Source organism: Oryx dammah, unplaced genomic scaffold, assembly GCF_014754425.2.
Source record: "Oryx dammah isolate SB20612 unplaced genomic scaffold, SCBI_Odam_1.1 HiC_scaffold_17, whole genome shotgun sequence".
Lineage (NCBI taxonomy): Eukaryota > Metazoa > Chordata > Mammalia > Artiodactyla > Bovidae > Oryx > Oryx dammah.
In genome coordinates this window covers 5,001,689-5,022,906 of record NW_024070201.1, presented here as the reverse complement: position 1 = coordinate 5,022,906, position 21,218 = coordinate 5,001,689, and the positions used below count along the sequence as shown (strand labels likewise).

Below are 21,218 nucleotides of genomic sequence, written 5' to 3'. Positions count from 1 at the left end.
TCCTCTAGGGCATCTTCTCAACCCAGGAATCAAACCAGGATCTCTTGCATTGCAGGGAGATTCTTTACCAGCTGAGCTACCAGGGAAGCCCAGGGTAGGGATAGTATCAGATGAATCTTTACAGAGGGATGATGTTTGATGTGAGTTTGAAAGAGTATACATATGTTTTTGCAGGAGCACAAGAGGGAGGGAATGATCATTTCAGAGAGAGGGACTCTTGTTTTAAAAGCTGAGAAGCTTGCTGACTTCTCTATCCTAAGTATTTAGTGTAACAAAATAAAATCTCAGAGGATGAGTGAATGGTCATATGGTAAATCTCAGAGGATGAGTGAATGGTCATATGGTATTTATGTTTACTTCTGGAATAACCACAGGAATCTGTTGTGTTTATCTTTACTCACTTGTTTATTTTTGGCTGTGCTGGGTCTTTGTTGCTGCCTGTGGCCTTTCTCCAGTGACTGGCAAGCTGGGGCCACTCTTGTGGAGCAGGGTTCTGGAGCTTGTGGGCTCAGTAGTTGTGGTACTCGAGCTTAGTCCTCTGTGGCATGTGGGACCTTTCCAGACCCAGGATCGAACTGGTGTCCCCTGCATTGGCAGGTGGATTGTTAACCGCGGGGCCACTGGAAAGTCCCCTGTAGATACGCCTTTACTCGTGAGCACATGTGTAGCTAGAGCACAGAGTGTGCAGTAGGATATTTGACAGGTAACAGTCGGGCCAGATTGCTGTAATTTTATGTTTTATTTTCCTTCTGTTTTTCCTGACTTGGCTTTTTCTGGAACTACTATCATGATACAGAATAAGTAGAGTGAGTATTCCCCACCAAGTACATTTTTAAGCCTGTTAGAAGAAAGAAGTGACTTGCTATAAAATTAGTTAAATATTTTTTAAGCACCTGCTCTATGCCAAGAATTCTGTGACATGCTGGGAATACAAAAATTAAGACAGTGTCTTTAAAGTCCTTAATTAAATTCACTCCACAGTGTCCCCTTGATCTTCTTCCCTGAACCTATCCTTTGCCCCTCACAGAGTTAGCAGTGTCCTCTTTTGTCTACCACTGTTCCTTGTAGGTATCTCTATTTTTTTTTTTTTAATTCATTGATTAATTCAACAAACGTGTGACAAACACGAGACACTATTACCTGTGACACTATTATGGGAAATAGCAAATGCCTGAGTAATCCAGTATAACGTAGCGATGAGCACATAATTGAGGAAAAAGAAAACATAGGAAGAGGATTGTGACAGATCCTGCCATTTTATACAGAATGGCCAGGGGAGACCTTACTGAAAAGGTAGTAAGAGACATGACATAAAATGAGTGACAGAACCATGCAGGTATCTGGAGGAAGACTATTGCAGGCAGAGGGAATGAGGGACGTGGAGAGTTTCTTAGGGAAGACTCACCAAAGTTAGAGAAACAACACGCAGGCTCATTTGGCAACAGTGCAGTTCAGGAGGGGATTGTGCAGGACTAAAGGCCAGTGTGTGTATAATGTACCAGGGTATGATTTTAGATTTCGGTTTCATTCTTACGTGTGTTGACAAACCATTGAAAGTTTTAAGGTAAGAATTTTAGGATTTTGCATTTTATTCTCAAATATATTGGGGATTCATTTGAAGATTTTGAGTAGGTAAAAGATACGATTTACATTTTAAAGAAGGACTGTTCTGGCTACTTTGAATACTTTGACTAGACCATTGGGCCACAGTTGGAAAGAGAGACCAGTTAGGAAACTGTTGTACTGGTCTTGCCAGGAGATGAGGGTGCTTGAAATGGGGTGATACTGATGGAGGTGGGGAAGGGGTTCAATTCAATTTATGTTCAAAACATATATTTTGAGTATAGTCTTCTACTTATAGTAGAAGTATAGAGTTCTACTCATATAGGATGTGAGAGAAGAATTAAGGACAACTCAAAGATTTTTTTGGTGTGAGAAATGGAAAAATCATTGTGTTATATACTGACAAAGGAGTTGGTTTCAGGAATTGCAGGAAGAATTAATTTTTTTTAGCACTTTAACATGCTCTATGGTTTCCTCTGATTCCCTGTGAGACTGTGAAATTCTTGATTTCAGGGACTAGGTTTTATAGTCTTTGTTTAATCAGCCCCTAGAACATGACTTGGCAAATTAGAGGAACTCAGCACATACTTGTTGCTTTTGTACATTAGTACATGCATAAATGCTCTATTGGAGATGATAAACTAATTTTTTGTTAAATTTTATACTTGAGAAGGGTTAATATTTCCATTCAAATAATTAAAAATGAAGAAGAATTGAAAATTAAGTGTGCTATTTATTATTAATTATTGCTAATTGGAATTTTTCTTTGTAGGTGGCACATTTTTACAATTCTATTGATCAACAGATGATTCAAAGTCAGAGACCAATGATGTTACAATCTGCCTTAGCATTTGAACAGATAATTAAGGTAAATGGACTTTTTATATTATTATAATTAGATTTTACATGTAAAGTGTTTCTTATTTGTTGGTTTTTAGTATACCCCTGAGCTTACCATAGCCATTGATCTAAGGCTATATTTTGCTCCCCAATGACTTCCTTCAGTTTTAACAAGTAATATTTTTTACAGCTGTATTTAAACAGTTATGATGTTTCACATATTTTGGTGCTTATTTTGATCAATTGAATATATATATATATATTATACTAGCTTATATGCTGTTACATTTACTTATTCACTGAAGTGTGAGGTCCTTATACACAAGACTCTTTAGTACTTTTCCGTTCTCTCCTGATTTTATAATTTACTTTATTTGCTCTTTACTTATACTTATTTAAATATCCACACATATGAAATTAGGAAAACCCACAATAGTTTTTAAACTGTTAGTATGTGACTGTTCACTTTTTGAAATACACATTTTTAGTTTTCACAGACATGAAGTATTTTTAAAAATTAGTAGAAGAGGACTATACCCTATAATTCTTGTTTTTACAGTGGATAGCTGGTGTCGTGGTTCTTAAGACTACTCCCAGGTTTGGTGATTTATAGGAGGACTCGCAGGACTCAGGGTATTGTTGTACTCACAGCTGATTTAGTTATGATTCATTACCGTGAGAGGATGCAAAGCAAAATCAGCGAAGGGAAAGGTATATGGACTGAAGGCCTGGGTAAGCCTGGTGCCGGTTTTCAAGAGTCCTTTCCCTGTCGAATCACCCAGGGCATGCTGAAGTCCTCCAGCAACAAGTAACACGTGTGAAATGTTGCCTTCCTAGGAAAGATCATTAGCGACGCATTGCCCAGACTTTTACTGGGGACTGGTCATGTAGGTATCTTCCTCCTTAACGTGTGCCAGAATTCCAGAATTCCAGAAGACAGTCAAGTGTTCTGCATAAACTAGATTCTTTAGTCGCAGTGAACCACTCTTAAAAATTAGAGTGTTAGGAACTCTTGCAAAATCCAGCTTTTCAGATGTCAGCTAAGGGCCAATCTTTTAAGCAAACCTTTTAAGGGAGAGCAGTCAGACCTGCTAAGTAAGCTATTTTTTTGCACACTAGTACTTAAAATTTACTAGAAGTTACATAATTCATATTGTACATGTTATTATAATTTTTTTGTATTACCAGAGTTCAATATGAGTTTATGGTGGAAAATTTCAAAAATGTAGGTGAACAAAAACAAAAATGTTTTAGTATTGTACTACTGAGACTTGGCCATTCTTAAACAGTCTGGTGTCTATACCCTTTTAAACATTTTTCCTGTGCATATTTACAAGTGTACTTTTTGAGAACAGGATATTACTTTATTATTTTTAACCTTTTCATAGATAATGTTTTAAATCAAGTGTTTAGAACTCGTTCTTCTATAATAAATATATTCAAAATTATATCTGTTGATATTTCTAAAGACAAAGCTTATTTTGAGGATTTGAATAATGAGAAGTAAACAGTTATGTTTTTTGGTCAGTTACTGAGTTGTGTCTGACTCTTTGTGACTCCTTGGACTGCAGCATGACAAGAACTCTTTTTTCCCCCCAGAGCTTGCTTACATTCATGTCCATTGAGTTGGTGATGCTATCTGTAGCATTCATCTCATCCTTTGTCACTCCCTTCTCCTTTTGCCTTCAATCTTTCTCAACATTAGGATCTTGAAAATGAGTTGGCTTTTTGTATTAAGTAGCCAGTATTGAAGCTTCAGCTTCATCAGTCCTTTCAATGAATGTTCATGGTTGATTTCCTTTAGAATTGACTGGTTTGATCTCCTTGCTGTCCAGGGGCTCTAGTCTTCTTCAGCACCATAATTCAAAGGTGTCATTTCTTTGGCAGTCAGCTTTCTTTATGGTCCAACTCTCACATTCATGCACGACTAGTGGAAGAACCATAGCTTTGGTTAGATGGACCTTTGTTGGCAAAGTGATGTCTCTGCTTTTTAATACACTGTCTAGGGTGGTCATAGCTTTTCTTCCAAGGAGTGTCTTTTTGTTTTTTAATTTATTTTTTTATTGAAGGGTAATTGCTTTACAGAATTTTTTAAAATATTAATTTATTTATTTTAATTGGAGGTTAATTACTTTACAATATTGTATTGGTTTTGCCATACATCAACATGAATCTGCCACAGGTATACACGTGTTCCCCATTCTGAACCTCCTTCCCTCCTCCCTCCCTGTACCATCCCTCTGGGTCGTCCCAGTGCACCAGCCCCAAGCATCCAGTATCATGCATCGAACCTGGACTGGCGATTCGTTTTATATACGATATTATACATGTTTCAATGCCATTCTCCCAAATCATCCCACCCTTTCCCTCAGAGTCCAAAAGACTGTTGAATACATCTTTACAGAATTTTTTTGTTTTCATGTGTTTGTTAGCCATCTGTATGTCTTCTTTGGAGAAATGTCTGTTTAGGTCTTTTTCCCACTTTTTGATTGGATTGTTTGTTTTTCTGGTATTGAGTTGTATAATCTGCTTGTATATTTTGGAAATTAATCCTTTATCCGTTGTTTCATTGGTTATTATTTTCTCCCATTCTGAGGGATGTCTTTTCACCTTGCTTATAGTTTCCTTTGCTGTGCAAAAGTTTTTAAGTTTAATCAGGTCCCACTTGTTTACTTTTGTTTTTATTTCCATTAGTGTAGGAGGTAGGTCATAGAGGATCTTGCTTTGATTTATGTCGAGTGTGCTGCCTGTGTTTTCCTTTAAGAGTTTTATAGTTTCTGGTCTTACATTTAGGTCTTTAATCCATTTTGAGTTTATCTTTGTGTATGGTGGTAGGAAGTGTTCTAATTTCATTCTTTTACAAGTAGCTATCCAGTTTTCCAAGGAGGGTCTTTTAATTTCATGGCTACAGTCACCATTCACAGTGATTTTGGAGCTCAAGAGAATTTGTCACTGCTTTCACTTTTTTCCCTTTTATTTGCCATGAAGTGATGAGACTGGATGCCATGAGCTTAGTTTTTTGAATGCTGAGTTTCAAGTCAGTTTTTTCACTCATTCACCCTCATCTACAGGCTGTTTAGTTTCTCTTCATTTTCTGTTAGAGTGATATCATCTGCTTATCTAAGGCTGATGATATTTCTCCCTGAAATCTTGACTTGACCTTATGATTCCTCTAGTCTGGCATTTCACATGATATAGTAAATATGCAAGTTAAATAAGCAGAGTGACCATATATAGCCTCGTCATACTCCTTTCCCAATTTTGAACCAGTTCCATGTTCAGTTTTAATTGTTGCTTCTTGACTCACATACAGGTTTCTTAGGAGATAGGTAGGGTGGTCTGGTACTCACATCTTTTTAAGAATTTTCCACTGTTTGTTTTGATCCACATAATCAAAGGCTTTAGTGTAGTCAAAGAGGCAGAAGTAGATATTTTTTTTGGAATTCCCTTGCTTTTTCTATGATCCAGTGGATGTTGGCAATTTGATTTCCAGTTCCTCTGCCTCTTTGAAACCCAGCTTCTACATCTGGAATTTTTTGATTTGTGTACTGCTGAAGCCTAGCTTGAAGGATTTTGAGTATAACTTTGCTAGCATGTCAAATGAACTCTGTTCAGTAGTTTGAATGTTCTTTGACTTTGCTCTTCTTTGGGATTGGAATGAAAAGGGACCTTTTCCAGTCCTATGGCCACTGCTGAATTTTCCAAATTTGCTGGCATATTGAGTGCAGCACTTTCACAGCATCATCGTTTAGAACTTGAAATAGCTCAGCTGGAATTTTATCACCTCCACTAGCTTTGTTCGTAGTGATGCTTCCTAAGGCCCACTTGACTTTGCACTCTGGGGTGTCTGGCTCTAGGTGAGTGACCACACCATCGTGGTTACTGGGCCCTTTAAAATGTTTTGTATAGTTCCTCTGTGTACTCTTGCCACCTCTTAATCTCTACTGCTTCTTTTAAGTCCTGAACTATTTCTGTCTTTTATCATGCCCATCCTGGCATGAAATGTTCCTTTGACACCTCTAGTTTTCTTGAAGAGATCTCTAGTCTTTCCCATTCTATTGTTTTCCTCTATTTCTTTGCATTGTTCACTGAGGAAGGCTTTCTTACCTCTTTTTGCTATTCTCTGTAACCCTGCATTCATATGGTAACCCTGCATTCATATGGGTATGTCTTTCCCTTTCTCCCTTGCTTTCTATTTCTTTTCTTTCCATGGCTATTTGTAAAGCCTCCTAAGACAACCACTTTGCCTTCTTGCATTTTTTTTTTCCTTTGGGGTGGTTTTGGTCACTGGCTCTTATACAGTGTTACAAACCTTCGTCCATAGTTCTTCAGGCACTCTGTCTACCAGATCTAGTGCCTTGAATCTGTTTGTTACCTCCACTGTATAATTATAAGGGATTTGATTGATGTTTTTGAACTGAGGTGTTGGAGAAGACTCTTGTGAGTCCCTTGGACTGCAAGGAGATCCAACCAGTCCATCCTAAAGGAGATCAGTCCTGGGTGTTCATTGGAGGGAATGATGCTGAAGCTGAAACTGCAATACTTCGGCCACCTGATGCGAAGAGCTGACTCATTTGAAAAGACTCTGATGTTGGGAAAGATTGAAGGTGGGAGGAGAAGGGGATGACAGAGGATGAGATGGTTAGATGGCATCACCAACTTAATGGACATGAGTTTGGGTAAAGTGCAGGAGTTGGTGACGGACAGGGAGGCCTGGTGTGCTGCAGTTCATGGGGTCGCAAAGAGTGGGACATGACTGAGCAACTGAACTGAACTGAACTGATACCTGAATGGCCTAGTGGTTTCCCCTACTTTCTTCAATTTAAGCCTGAATTTTGCAATAAGGAATTCATGGTCTGAGCCACAGTTAGCTCCAGGTCTTGTTTTTGCTGACTGTGTAGAGCTTTTCCATCTTTGACTGTAAAGAACATAATCAGTCTGGTTTTGATATTTACCATCTGATGATGTCCATGTGTAGAGTCGTCTCTTGGGCTGTCGGCAAAGAGTGTTTGCTGTGACTGTCATATTCTCTTGACCCAACTCTGTTAGCCTTTGCTCTGCTTCATTTTGTATTTCAAGGCCAAACTTGCCTGTTCCAGTTATCTCTTGACTTCCTACTTTTGCATTCCAGTCCCCTGTGATGTAAAGGACATCTTTTTTTGTTGTTGTCGTTAGTTCTACAAGGTGGTGGTCTTCATAGAACTGGTCAACTTCAGCTTCTTTGGCATCAGTCGTTGGGAGATAGATTTGGATTACTGTGATGTTGAATAGTTTGCTTTGGAAATGAACTGAGATCATTCTTTTCTTCTTGAGGTTGCACCCAAATAATGCAACAGACTTTCTTGTTAACTATTGAGGGATACTTCATTTCTTCTAAGGCATTCTTACCCACAGCATTAGGTATAATGTTTATCTGAATTAAATCTGCCTGTTCCTGTCCATTTTACTTCACTGATTCCTAAGAAGTCAGTGTTCAGTCTTGCCATCTCCCCTTTGACCACGTCTAATTTACCTTGACTCGTGGGCCTAACATCCCAGGTTCCTATTCAATATTATTCCTTATAGCATTGGACTTTATTTTTACCACCAGACACATCCTCAACTAAGTGTCATTTCTACGTTGGCCCAGCCTCTTCATTCTTTCTGGAGCTATTAGTAATTGTCCTCCACACTTCCCCAGTAGCAGTTTGGACACCTTCCAACTTGGGGGTTCTCATCTTCTGGTGTCCTGTCTTTTTGCCATTTCATAATATTCATGGGCTTCTCCTGGAAAGAATACTGGAGTGGTTTGCCATTTCTTCCTCAGATGGACCACGTTTTGTCAGAACTCTTCAGTATGATACATCCATCTTGAGTGGCCATGCATAGCATGGCTTATAGCTTCATGGAGTTCTGCAAGCCAGTACAAGGCTGTTTTCCATGAGGGCGAAATAATTATACTTAGCGTATGTTAAATGAGACACAGTAGGTCATTTAACAAAACTGAGATGGGAGGAAAAGGAACACTTAAGTTCCTTGTAGTCCCCTTGCCACTCACTCTAGGGATTCTAATTTATTTACTTTTATACTCTGTCAGTACAATAGTAAGTAGTGTGTGTAACTGCTCAGTAAATAACTTTTTGAATGGACTCACTACATATTCTGTTGAATATTATAATTGTTTAGTTTCACCATTCATCAGCTATTTATTGAAGGTCACTGTATGGCAGAGACTTTCTTTGTCTTACCATTTGCCAGTTCAAGTGAAGTGTAGAAACTTTGCTTGTAGCTAGGTCTCTTTACTCCGTTCACTTATTTTGTCTTAATTATTTAGTATCCTCTACACACAAAGAATACTGTATCAGATGGGGTTTGCTTCAGTCATCAAATATCAATAAGAAATTTATGAGAAGAAGGATAGTTTATTTTTTTATTTGCATTTTCTGCATCCTAACATTCTCTTTTCCTTTCTAAAGTTCTATGCTTTTTTAAAAAATCATTTTCTTCTTATTGAGAAAACTTTCTTTACCCATACCTTGAGTAGGTTTGCTGGTGACAAATTCTCTTAGTTTTCCTTTCAGAATGTTTTTATTTTACCTCATTTTTGAGGGATGTTTTCAGCAAGTGTAAAATTCACAGCTGACAGTTGTTTTCTTTTAGCACTATATTTTGACTTTGTTTTTTTTTAAATTTAGATACTAGGAAGTAGTTAACATATTAAAATAAATCAGAATCAAATACACATGAGTAATAATGGCAAACATTTGTGAGTACATACTATGCTAAATGATTTGTATAAAATAACTCAATTATTAGGTTTCCCTTTATTTGTATGAATATCCATGCATACATGGATATGCCTACACATACATTTATAGGTTTTTTTGGTATATGTTATAATTTCATCATATCATCATCATTTCTGTTTCATACATGAAACCCATACCTTTAAGAGGTTCAATCACAAGTTTACTCATGTAGCTAGCAAGCAGAATGCGTAGGACTTGAACTCAGAACTCAAATGTTCAAACACTACCCCCAATTGACTATTCAGATGCTACATTTCAAAAAAAAACCTTTCCAGAATTGCTGTTCTAATCTATTCATATATCCTTATAGTATAAGCAGCAATTAGTACATTACAGTATGTTTTTCATAATTAAACTTTTAGTCATTTGTAATGAGGCCATGGACCTACAATCCTAAGGCAGTTCCTGTTTTCGGAGGCAGGGTTTTCTTGGCACTTTCCTTTCCGTATTCTATAATTTATTGTTTTTTAATTAATTAATTTTAATTGGAGGATAATCACTTTACAATATTGTGATTTTTGCCATACATCGACATGACTCAGCCACGGGTGCACGTGTCCCCCATTCTGACCCCCCATCTGCCTCCTCCCTTCCCCACCCCTCAGGGTTTTCCCAGAGCGCTGGCTTTGAGTGTCCTGCTTCATGCATTGAACTTGAAAGTGTCGTTCCACTTCCTTTTGTCCCTCATGGTTTCAGCTAAGAAATCTACTGCTATTTTCATTCCTTTCTAAGTGACACTTTCTCTCTGACACAGTGAGGTATAGCTGGAGGACAGGGTGAGTGTATATATTAGATTTCTGCTTGTGTCTGCAGATGCCATCCTGACAAAAGTGGAGTACTGCCTCGCACTGCTTCCTTTTTAGTTGGGTGCAGTGGAAGTCTAGTGCCCCCTTTTGCCCTACTGAAGACTTCCCACCAAAGCGGGATACCAGTTGGCGGTGTCTTATTGCCTCCACGCAGAGGATCTGCCCTGCTACCCCCTGAGCTCTGGGACCTGGTGGGAGGATGCGGAGGGCTGGTGCACACGCGCTGTTGCAGGCTGGTGAAGGTGGCGCCACTGACCTAGCAGGGGATGGAAGAGACTCACCTCTCCTGGTCCCCTGAAACTGCAGAAATGGCTGGGTTTCTTCTACTCTATTGGGTTGGAGTAGGGGGTGTGTGTGTGTGCTTACTCGCTCAGTCGTGTCTGACTCTTTGCGACCCCATGGACTGTAGCCCACCAGGAGCAGGGTGTGTATCCTAAAAAGGTTTTCCGTCATTCGGCCACTGTTTTCCTGGTCCTGTGGCTAGAGGGAACAGGCTTCTTCTGGAGCCTTTTTCTGTCTGTCTCTGGGGGTGGTTCCAGGTTGTAGACTTCTCCAGCATCCTGTCCGGGATATATAAGACACACTAAGGAAATCCTGGTGTGTTGTTCCTTAATTCCCAATGTTTTTAGGCTGTCCACCTCCTTATTTCTATCTTTTAGTCTTCCTGTGCTTGTTTGGTGTGTTATGCCTGGGTGTTTTAGCTATAAGAGGGACAACTTGGATGGAATGGAGCTGCTCAATCCTGCCCAGAATGCCTTATCGTTTATAAAATGGAAAAACTATTGTGTGCTTTTTTATTGCAGCTTAGTGTTATGGACAGTTGTACTAATGATGTAGAATATTGAATCTTTTTTAAAAAAAGAACTATATTTGAACACTGTCATTTGTTCTACCTTAGAATTCAAAAGCTGGAAGTGGGGGAAAGTCACACATTACTTGGGATAATCCTAAAGAATTAGAAGGCTACATCCAAAAACTCCAAAATGCTGCTGAACGACTTGCCACTGAAAATAGGAAACTGAGAAAATGGCACACTATATTCTGTGAAAAGGTATATATTATATATAAAATTTAATAAGTTATGAATAGTATTATTTAAAAAGTAATTTGGATATACTTTTAAATAACTTCTTACTTGGGAATAATTTGAGACTTGCTGGTGCTGGTGCTGGTGCTAAGTTGCTTCAGTTGTGTCCAACTCTGTGCAACCCCATAGACGGTAGCCCACCAGGCTCCCCTGTCCCTGGGACTCTCCAGGCAAGAACACTGGAGTGGGTTGCCATTTCCTTCTCCAATGCATGAAAGTGAAAAGTGAAAGTGAAGTCGCTCAGTCAAGTCCCACTCAGTGACCCCATGGACTGCAGCCCACCAGGCTCCTCCATCCATGGGATTTTCCAGGCAAGAGTACTGGAGTGGGGTGCCGTTGCCTTCTCCAGGGGCTCTTCCTGACCCAGGAATCGAACTCAGGTCTCCTGCGTTGCAGGCGGATGGTTTACCCTCTGAGCCAACAGGGAAGCCCATGTAACCATAGTATGTTTATGAAAACTAGGAAATAAACTGTTGAATTTTACAACTTTTTCACTGAAGTCCTTTTCCTTTTCAAGGGCCCAATCCCAGATCCCACCTTGTATTTACATTTGAAGGCTCTGTAGTCTCTTCTCCCTGAGTCTTACCTTGTGTTTCATGACCTTGATACTTTTGATGAATACTGATCAATTATTTTGTCTGTTGACTTGATTTTATATGATGCCTTCTCATTGTTTAGATTGAGATTATATGGTTTTAATAGGAATACCACAAAAGTGATATTTTGCCTTTCTCAGTACATTGATCAGATATTGATATGTGTTATTATAGGTTGAGTTAATTTTGATCACTTGGGTAAGATGGTACCTGTCAAGTTTTTCTATTGAAATTTTTGTGTTCTAATTTTTGACAGGTGGTAGTTCTTATGAACATTGATTTGCTTCGGCAGCAACAGCGGTGGAAAGATGGATTACAAGAATTGAGAACTGGCTTAGCAAGTGTAGAAGCGCAGGTAAAGTGTGTTTTATTTTATGTCTACACTCTGAAATATGAACTTTTCAGAATTTGAATATATGAACTGATGAAAAGTTCATAAAGGTTATCTGTAAATATTTGCTAATGAATTTCTAATAAATTTAGAATTTAACTGAATTATGTATAAAGATCATAAATTAGCAGCACATTTACAAGTAAAAGTACAAGCTTTTGTTTGCCTTATGGAATGCCAAATCCCTTAATTTAGACTCTGTAAACAGTTTTTCTGACTTGGTGCTTAAATATCTATCATTCATTAGTTTTCTTTTAAAAGGTGATACGTCTATTGTGACAAAGTTAAATGTAGGCAGAAGTCAAATTACTGAAGTAACTCTGTTTCAGAATTTCTTTTTGTTATATTTCAGTAAAATGTCATTTCCACATATATTTTGATATTAGATGATCTGTGTAAAAGTAGTTAGCACAGAATCTACCTTGAGATGTTGGTGGAATATGAGTTAGGTGTTTTAAACATTTACGTATATTTTTTGGTTCAAATGTTAAAAAATTAATAAAAATTTAAGTATTAGAATTTATATGTTTATGGTTATATGGAAGCAGAAAAAGTATGTAAAGTATTCTGAGCATTCTCATATTTTAAATTTATCATATTTTTAATGTGCAAAATATTTAGGGAGTGGGAAGGGAATAGAAGAGTATACTTGATGGGAATTTTGAAAAAGTGCTAAGAAATTTATAAGATATGGTTTCTGTTATTATTGTTGTTTTTATAGGATCGTAAAATAAAGTCCACATATAAAATTCATTTACTAGTAACTTGATTTTTAAAAGTTTGCTGGTCTTTTTGTATACTATTTATGAACACAAAGATTAGAGATTTTCATATTTGACTTGATATACAAGTAGCAATTAACATATGTTTAAGATATTTAAGAAGAGGAATTTTTTGCTTATAATTTTACCAAATGTTACATAAAAGCATTAAAAGGAAACCCATTCTACCACCTAATTATTAAATAAAAAAGTGTGACTGTAACTTTAGGGATTTCAAGCAAGTGACATGCATGCGTGGAAACAGCACTGGAATCATCAACTGTACAAAGCCCTGGAGCATCAGTATCAGATGGGCTTAGAAGCGCTTAACGAGAATCTGCCAGAAATAAATATAGATTTAATATACAAGTAAGATTTTTAAAACCCAATTTAGTTTTCAGTCTATAATTTTTCAGTAATTTATATTTTAAGGTTATTTATTTGCTTTCAGACAAGGACGGTTGCAATTCAAGCCTCCTTTTGAAGAAATTCGAACTAAATATTATAGAGAAATGAAGAGATTCATCAGCATTCCTAATCAGTTTAAGGGAGTGGGTGAAGCAGGAGATGAATCTATTTTTTCTATTATGATTGATAGAAATGCAAGTGGATTTCTGACTATTTTCAGCAAAGCAGAAGATCTGTTTAGGAGATTGTCAGCTGTTTTACATCAGCATAAGGTATGGGACATGAATTTGTCTGTCCTATTATAACATTCATCTGATTGAATTAGTATCAAATGTACAACTCAATAGTTGATATTGTGTGGCATAAAATAAAAAAATGCAAACCAGAGGGCCAAAGTTGAGGATTCTGTTAAAAATCTAGATTTATGCTACAGGTGAGAAAAAAGTTACCCTTAATTTTTTTCTCTTTGATTATTTGAAGATTTGAGAAACTAATTTTTCTTTCTTTTCTTCTTTTGAATGATATATCAACTTGGAATTTGATATGACTCTCTTGTGCCATTTTTAGTTCCTTTCAGAAAAATATATAGAAAAATGTATCCTTTTCTTCATTCTTTGGATTGAGAATATGCCATGGCGGGAAGCCTTCTACATTAATGAAATTGACATGATTTAATTTCTTACTTTTGTGTAGATGAATGTGAAAGTGAAAGTTGCTCAATATGTTCCACTCTTTGTAGCCTATACAGTCCATGGAGTTCTCCAGGCCAGAGTTCTGGAGTGGGTAGCCGATCCCTTCTCCAGGGGATCTTCCCAACCCAGAAATCGAACCCAGGTCTCCCACATTGCAGGCGGATTCTTTAAGTGAGCTGCTGAGGAGGCCCGAGAATACTGGAGTGGGAAGCCTATCCCTTCTCCAGATGATTCTCCCAACCCAGGAGTCAAACTGGGTCTCCTGCATTGCATGCAGATTCTTTACGAACTGAGCTATGGGTGCATCATACTAACTCTTCAGAAATAATTGTATTTATTGTTCATTTTATTGATCCTGAGGAGTGGCTGAGAATTCAGTTAATTTTTTAACTGCCACTGCAGTGCTGCTTCTGCATTTTATTTTTCTAGGATTAATTGAATCTGGCCAATGTCAGATTTGTAACCTATAGTAGCTCTTGGCTTGGTAGAAGTGGTTTTGTGTTTGTATACATCTAACTTGAGAATGTAAAGAAAAGTTTTTTTGCAATCTCTTCAAAAAAGTTTCATGATTACTGTACTTATATATATATATATTTATATATAAATTTTAAATTTATATATAAATATATATATTTCCCTGTTCATTTTTTAGGCTTTATGGTAATGATTATATGTACATAACTTAAGTTGAAATTTACCTGAAACTTCTCTTTTGCCTCTTTTTATTGTTCTTAATATTTGGACTCTAATCTTTTAAATGTTCATTTATTAGTTCTAATTTTTAAAATAATATGTTTTTCATTTAAATAGGAGTGGATTGTAATTGGGCAAGTTGATATGGAAGCTCTAGTGGAAAAGCATCTTTCTACAGTACATGATTGGGAGAAAAATTTTAAAGCGCTGAAAATAAAAGGGAAAGAAGTAGAACGGCTTCCAAGGTATAATACAGAAGTTAAAGAAGTTAAAGTAATATTTAACATAGCAGCAGTTTTTACCATGGGTACAGATAGGTACTCTTCACTTAGTGGTGCTGAAGACAAGCCATTGTCTTACCTTCTCCAGAGCTCAGCTATAATGCTGGAGAGTCATCTGAGTAGAGCATTGCTGAGACTAAGAGAGCCTCTTCTAGAGGTTCTGCTGACTGAGACCTAGTTGGATAGAATAGATTGGGGAAGAGGCTTCTCTCAGATCTAACATTTGATGTGCCCAGGCATAGTCTAAGAACTGTGAGAAGCTACTACTAGTGGGAGCATCATTTCAGTTCAGTTTAGTTGCTCAGTCGTGTCCGACTCTTTGTGACCCCGTGAATAGCAGCACATCAGGCCTCCCTGTCCATCACCAACTCCCAGAGTTCACCCAGACTCACGTCCATCGAGTCAGTGATGCCATCCAGCCATCCCATCCTCTGTCGTCCCCTTCTCCTCCTGCCCACAGTCCCTTCCAGCATCATACTGTTTTCCAGTAAGTCAACTCTTTGCATGAGGTGGCCAAAGTACTGGACCTTCAGCTTTAGCATCATTCCTTCCAAAGAAATCCCAGGGCTGATCTTCAGAATGGACTGGTTGAATCTCCTTGCAGTCCAAGGGACTCTCAAGAGTCTTCTCCAACACCACAGTTCAAAAGCATCAATTCTTCAGCGCTCAGCCTTCTTCATAGTCACTCTCACATCCATACATGACTACAGGAAAAACCATAGCCTTGACTATACAGACCTCAGTCGGCAAAGTAATGTCTCTGCTTTTGAATATGCTATCTAGGTTGGTCATAATTTTCTTCCAAGGAGTAAGTGTCTTTTAATTTCACTGGGGGCTATTTGACCTTAATTTTGTATGGCTCTGCCTTTCAGAATGCCCCGGGAAGCACACAAAGTAGTGCTGCATCTAGGTAGTGCCCTAAATGTGGAGAAAACCCTCTGAAGGGCATTTCATAACCCAGAATATCCTCTTTACTCTCTGAAATTCATATCAGTTCTGGGTTCTGAGCAGTCAAGACAAAAATATGAATTACTAAAATGTAAATAGCTCATTTACAAGCTGGTTTTACAAAAGGCAGAAGAACCAGAGATCAAATTGCCAACATCCGCTGGATCATGGAAAAAGCAAGAGAGTTCCAAAAAAAACATCTATTTCTGCTTTATTGACTATGACAAAGCCTTTGACTGTGTGGGTCACAATAAACTGTGGAAAATTCTGAAAGAGATGGGAATACCAGACCACCTGACCTGCCTCTTGAGAAACCTGTATGGAAGCAGGTCAGGAAGCAACAGTTAGAACTGGACATGGAACAACAGACTGGTTCCAAATAGGAAAAGGAGTACGTCAAGGCTGTATATTGTCACCCTGCTTATTGAACTTATATGCAGAGTACATCATGAGAAATGCTGGACTGGAAGAAACAGAAGCTGGAATGAAGATTGCCAGGAGAAATATCAATAACCTCAGATATGCAGATGACACCACCCTTGTGGCAGAAAGTGAAGAGGAACTAAAAAGCCTCTTGATGAAAGTGAAAGAGGAGAGTGAAAAAGTTGGCTTAAAGCTCAACATTCAGAAAACGAAGATCATGGCATCTGGTCCCATCACTTCATGGGAAATAGATGGGGAAACAATGGAAACAGTGTCAGACTTTATTTTTTTGGGCTCCAAAATCACTGCAGATGGTGACTGCAGCCATGAAATCAACAGATGCTTACTCCTTGGAAGAAAAGTTATAACCGGTAACCTAGATAGCATATTCAAAAGCAGAGACATTACTTTGCCGACTAAGGTCCGTCTAGTCAAGGCTATGGTTTTCCCAGGGGTTATGTATGGATGTGAGAGTTGGGCTGGAAGAAGGCTGAGCGCCAAAGAATTGATGCTTTTGAAGTGTGGTGTTGGAGAAGACTCTTGAGAGTCCCTTGGACTGCAAGGAGGTCCAACCAGTCCATTCTGAAGGAGATCAGCCCTGGGATTTCTTTGGAAGGAATGATGTTAAAGCTGAAACTCCAGTACTTTGGCCACCTCATGCGAAGAGTTGACTCCTTGGAAAAGACCCTGATGCTGGGAGGGATTGGGGGCAGGAGGAGAAGGGGACGACAGAGGATGAGATGGCTGGATGGCATCACTGACTCTATGGACGTGAGTCTGAGTGAACTCCAGGAGTTGGCGTGCTGCGCTTCATGGGGTCGCAAAGAGTCGGACACGACTCAGTGACTGAACTGAACTGAATCTATCTTCACTTTCTGTGTTTGTTTTATTTCTTCTATTGTTGTTTGTGCTTTGAGTCCAGGATAATAATTTATTTTATAAATCTTTAAATAAGTATGTTACATACTGTGACAAGTAAAACATTTAAAAATTTGAATATATTCATGTTGATACTTAAGTATTTTATAATGTGCTGCTGCTGCTGCTAAGTCGCTTCAGTCGTGTCTGACTCTGTGCGACCCCATAGAGGGCAGCCCACCAGGCTCTCCTGTCCCTGGGATTCTCCAGGCAAGAACACTGGAGTGGGTTGCCATTTCCTTCTCCAATGCATGAAAGTGAAAAGTGAAAGTGAAGTCACTCAGTTGTGTCCGACTCTTAGCGACCCCATGGACTGCAGCCCACCAGGCTCCTCCATCCATGGGATTTTCCAGGCAAGAATACTGGAATGGGTTGCCATTGCCTTCTCCGTTATAATGTGCTACTTTTTAAAAAATGATACATTGGATTATTAAAAACTGTAGTATTAGAACCATTGTCTAATGAAAAGCTATTATGTATGAGTATGTGTAAGGCATTTTTGTTAAATAAAATCTAAATGGGCTTAAGGATCACAATGATAGTTTGGGGTGTATTACACAAGATCATAATGACACTCTTTTCCTCCACTTAGTCTTTTTCATGTCAAAATATGTCCTTTGGCATTTTTCAGTGCTGTCAAGGTAGATTGCTTAAATATTAATTGTAACCCTGTGAAGACTGTGATTGATGATTTCATCCAGAAGTTATTTGACTTGCTTGTTCTTTCTTTGAAGAAGTCCATCCAGGGTAAATACACTTGTTAATTGTTTTTAGTTATGAATATGAGTCTCAATGATGTTTAAAATAAAACATAGAGAAAAGTATGAAATAAAAATCAGCTTAAGATGATAATTTTAGTAAAGTAGGAAACTCCATGAGGTCTAAAAATTGAAGACTTTTTATTATTTGCATTATGAGCTAGGATCAGTTTGTTGCATATTTAACTGAAAAAGAGGGTAATTCTGGTATAATGTATTTGTCCTTACCTTTTCAAAGGACTCCAGGCATGCCTCAGAAATATTGCAGGTTTATTTCCAGACCACTGCAGTAAAGAGATTATTGTGATAGAGTCATGTGAATTTTTTGGTTTTCCAGTGCATATAAAAGCTTTGTTTATATATACTCTAGTGTATTAACTGTGCAGTAAGCATTGTGTGTAAATAAACAATATACATGCCTTAGCTGAAAAATGCTTCATTGCAAAAAATGCTAGCCATCTTGTGAGTCTTCAGTGTGTCATGATCTTTTTGCTGGTGGAGAGTCTTACCTGGATGTTGATGGCTGTTGACTGATCAGGGTAGTGTTACTGAAGGTCGAAGTGGCCCTGGCAGTTGTTTAAAATAACACAGTCCAGTGTGCTGCATTGATTGACTCTTCCTTCCATGCACAGTTTCTCTGGAGCTTTCAGTGCTGTTTGATAGCATTTTACCCACTGTAGTACTTCTTTCAGAGTTGATGTCAGTCTCCTGAAACCCTCCACTGCTTCGTTGACTAAGTTTATATAATATTCCAAGTCCTTTGTTGTCATTTCTGCAATCTTCATAGCATCTTCAGCAGGACTAAAGTCTCAAAATTACAAGTAACCACTTGTCTGCTCATCCATCAGAAGCAACTCCTCATTTGTGAAAGTTTTATCATGAGATTCCAGCAATTCATTCACATCTTTAGGCTTCACCTCCAGTTCTAGGTCTCTTGCTATTTTTTAAACCACATCTTTAGTTACTTCTGCCACTGAAGGCTTGAATCTCTCAGAATCATCCAGGAAGATTGTAATCAGCTTCTTCCAAACTCCTGGTAACATTGATGTTTTGACCTCCTCCCATGAGTCATGAATGTTTTTAACGGCATCTAGAATGGTGAATCCTTTTCAGAAGATTTCCAATTTACTTTTCTCAGACCCATCAGAGGAATCAGTGTCTGTGGCAGCTGTAGCCTTATGAAATGTATTTCTTAAATAATAAGACTCGAATGTTGAAATTACTTATTGATCCATGGGCTGCAGAATGGATGTTGTGTCCGCAGGCATGAAAACAACAGGAATCTTGTTGTACATCTCCATCAGAGCTCGTGGGTGACCAGGTGCATTGTCAGTGAGCAGGTGTATTTTGAAAATAATCTTTTTTTTCTGAGTAGTAAGTCTTAGCAATGGGATTAAAATATTCAGTAAATTATGTTGTAAACAGATGTTCTGTTGTCAGGCTTTGTGTGTGTGTGTGTGTGTTTTTCCATCAGCCTTTGTTGTTCTGTTTCAAGAGCACAGGCAGAATAGATTCAACATAATTCTGAAGGGTACTAGGAGTTTTGGAATGGTAAATGAGCATTGGTGTCAACATACCTGCATTAGCCTCTAACAAGAGAGTCAGCCTGTCGTTTGAAGCTTTGAATACAGGCATTGACTTCTCTCTAGCTATGAAAGTCCTTGATGATATCTTCTAATCGAAGGCTGCTTCATCTACCTTCCAAGTCTGCTGTTTAGTGGAGCTGCCTTCATTAACTATCTTTGCTAGATTACCTGGGTACCTTGCTGCAGCTCCTCCATCAGCGCTTGCTGCTTCAGTTTGCACTTTTCATGTTACGGAAATGGCTTCTTTCTTTAATCTCATGAAGCAGCCTGTGTTGGCTTAAGCTTTTCCTCTGCAGCTCCCTCGCCTCTTAGCCTTTATAGAGCTGAAGAGGGGTGGGCCGCACTGTGAATCAGGCTTTGGCATAAGGGGCTTATGGCTGGTTTCATCTTCTGTCCACATCACTAGCACTTTCTTTGGATCAACAATAATGTTGTTTCACGTTGTTAGCATTTGTGTAGTCACTGGAGTAGTACGTTTAATTTCCCTTAAGATCTTTTCCTTGGCTAAATGTTTGGTGCAAGAGGCCTAGTTTTTGGCCTATCTCATCACTAGATATGCCTTCCTCACTAAACTTAATCATTTCTAGCTTTTGATTTAAAGTGAGCGATGTGTCACTCTTTAACTTGAACACTTAAGAGGCCATTAATTGACCCAATTTTAATATTTTTGTGTCTGAGGGAATTAGAGAGGTGCAACAGTCAGAATATATACAACACTTTATCAGTTAAGTTCTCTGTCTTATGTGACTGTGTTCATGGTACTCTAAAACAATTAATAGTAACATCAATGATCACTGATTAAAGATTACCATAGCAAGTGTAACAATATGAAAAAGTTTGAAATATTGGGAAATTACCAAGATGTGATACAGAGACATGAAGCAAGCAAATGCTGTTGGAAAAATGGCACTGATAAACTTGCTCCATGCAGGGTAGCCACAGACCTTCAATTTGTAAAAAATGCAATAACTACAAAGCACAATAAAGTGAAGCACAATAAAATGAGGAATGCCTGTACTGTTTTCCAAAATATCAGTGTTTCTTTTTTATTTAAACTGAAATATGTTCTAGCATATTATTTAAAAGACTGAAAAAGTTGCCAACTTATAGTAAAACTTATTAAGAGTGAGTAAATACATTTTCACTTTCTTCTAAAAATTTTTAAATGTGATATAAAACAATTACAGTTTCATGAGAAAAATTCTTTTTGCTTATTCTATACTTTGAATTTTTCTTTATGAAAGCAAATGACAACTTAGGGTTTACTGTATTTCATATAGTGATTACTTCTAACATTACTTGGTTTAGAAACTATGTAATTGAATTTTTTTGATGATAGTAACATTTCTTATATTTCAGTGTTTCCTTTTCAGCTCATTTACATGAAATTGACACATTCGTTACTGAGGCTATGGAAGTCTTAACAATTATGCCCCAGTCTGTGGAAGAGATAGGTAATGCAAATTTACAATATAGTAAGCTACAAGAACGGAAGCCAGAGGTAAGAATCACAAAGTAATTTATTTGTTTTTAATTGTATTGGAATGATTAAATCATGTAATATTATGTGACTGCAAATATCATATAATTACAATATTATAAGGAAGTCTATAAAATTAGTCTGCTTATGATTGGACTCTTGAAGTTATGTTGTTGTAATGAAACAGTAACCACAATAT

At 37.9% G+C, this 21,218-nt stretch overlaps 1 protein-coding gene across 2 annotated transcripts in view; it reads left to right on the top strand.

Moving 5' to 3' along the window:
• The window catches only part of DYNC2H1 (dynein cytoplasmic 2 heavy chain 1), a 388,421-nt gene that overhangs the window by 23,903 nt on the left and 343,300 nt on the right, over window positions 1-21,218 (top strand). For both annotated transcript variants that reach the window (XM_040257838.1, XM_040257837.1), the window contains exons 13-20: window positions 2,336-2,431; window positions 10,896-11,048; window positions 11,937-12,035; window positions 13,062-13,201; window positions 13,284-13,512; window positions 14,743-14,870; window positions 17,827-17,942; window positions 20,913-21,040. In XM_040257838.1, coding sequence (XP_040113772.1) covers window positions 2,336-2,431; window positions 10,896-11,048; window positions 11,937-12,035; window positions 13,062-13,201; window positions 13,284-13,512; window positions 14,743-14,870; window positions 17,827-17,942; window positions 20,913-21,040 — 1,089 coding nt within the window. The remainder of the gene's footprint in view (window positions 1-2,335; window positions 2,432-10,895; window positions 11,049-11,936; window positions 12,036-13,061; window positions 13,202-13,283; window positions 13,513-14,742; window positions 14,871-17,826; window positions 17,943-20,912; window positions 21,041-21,218) is intronic.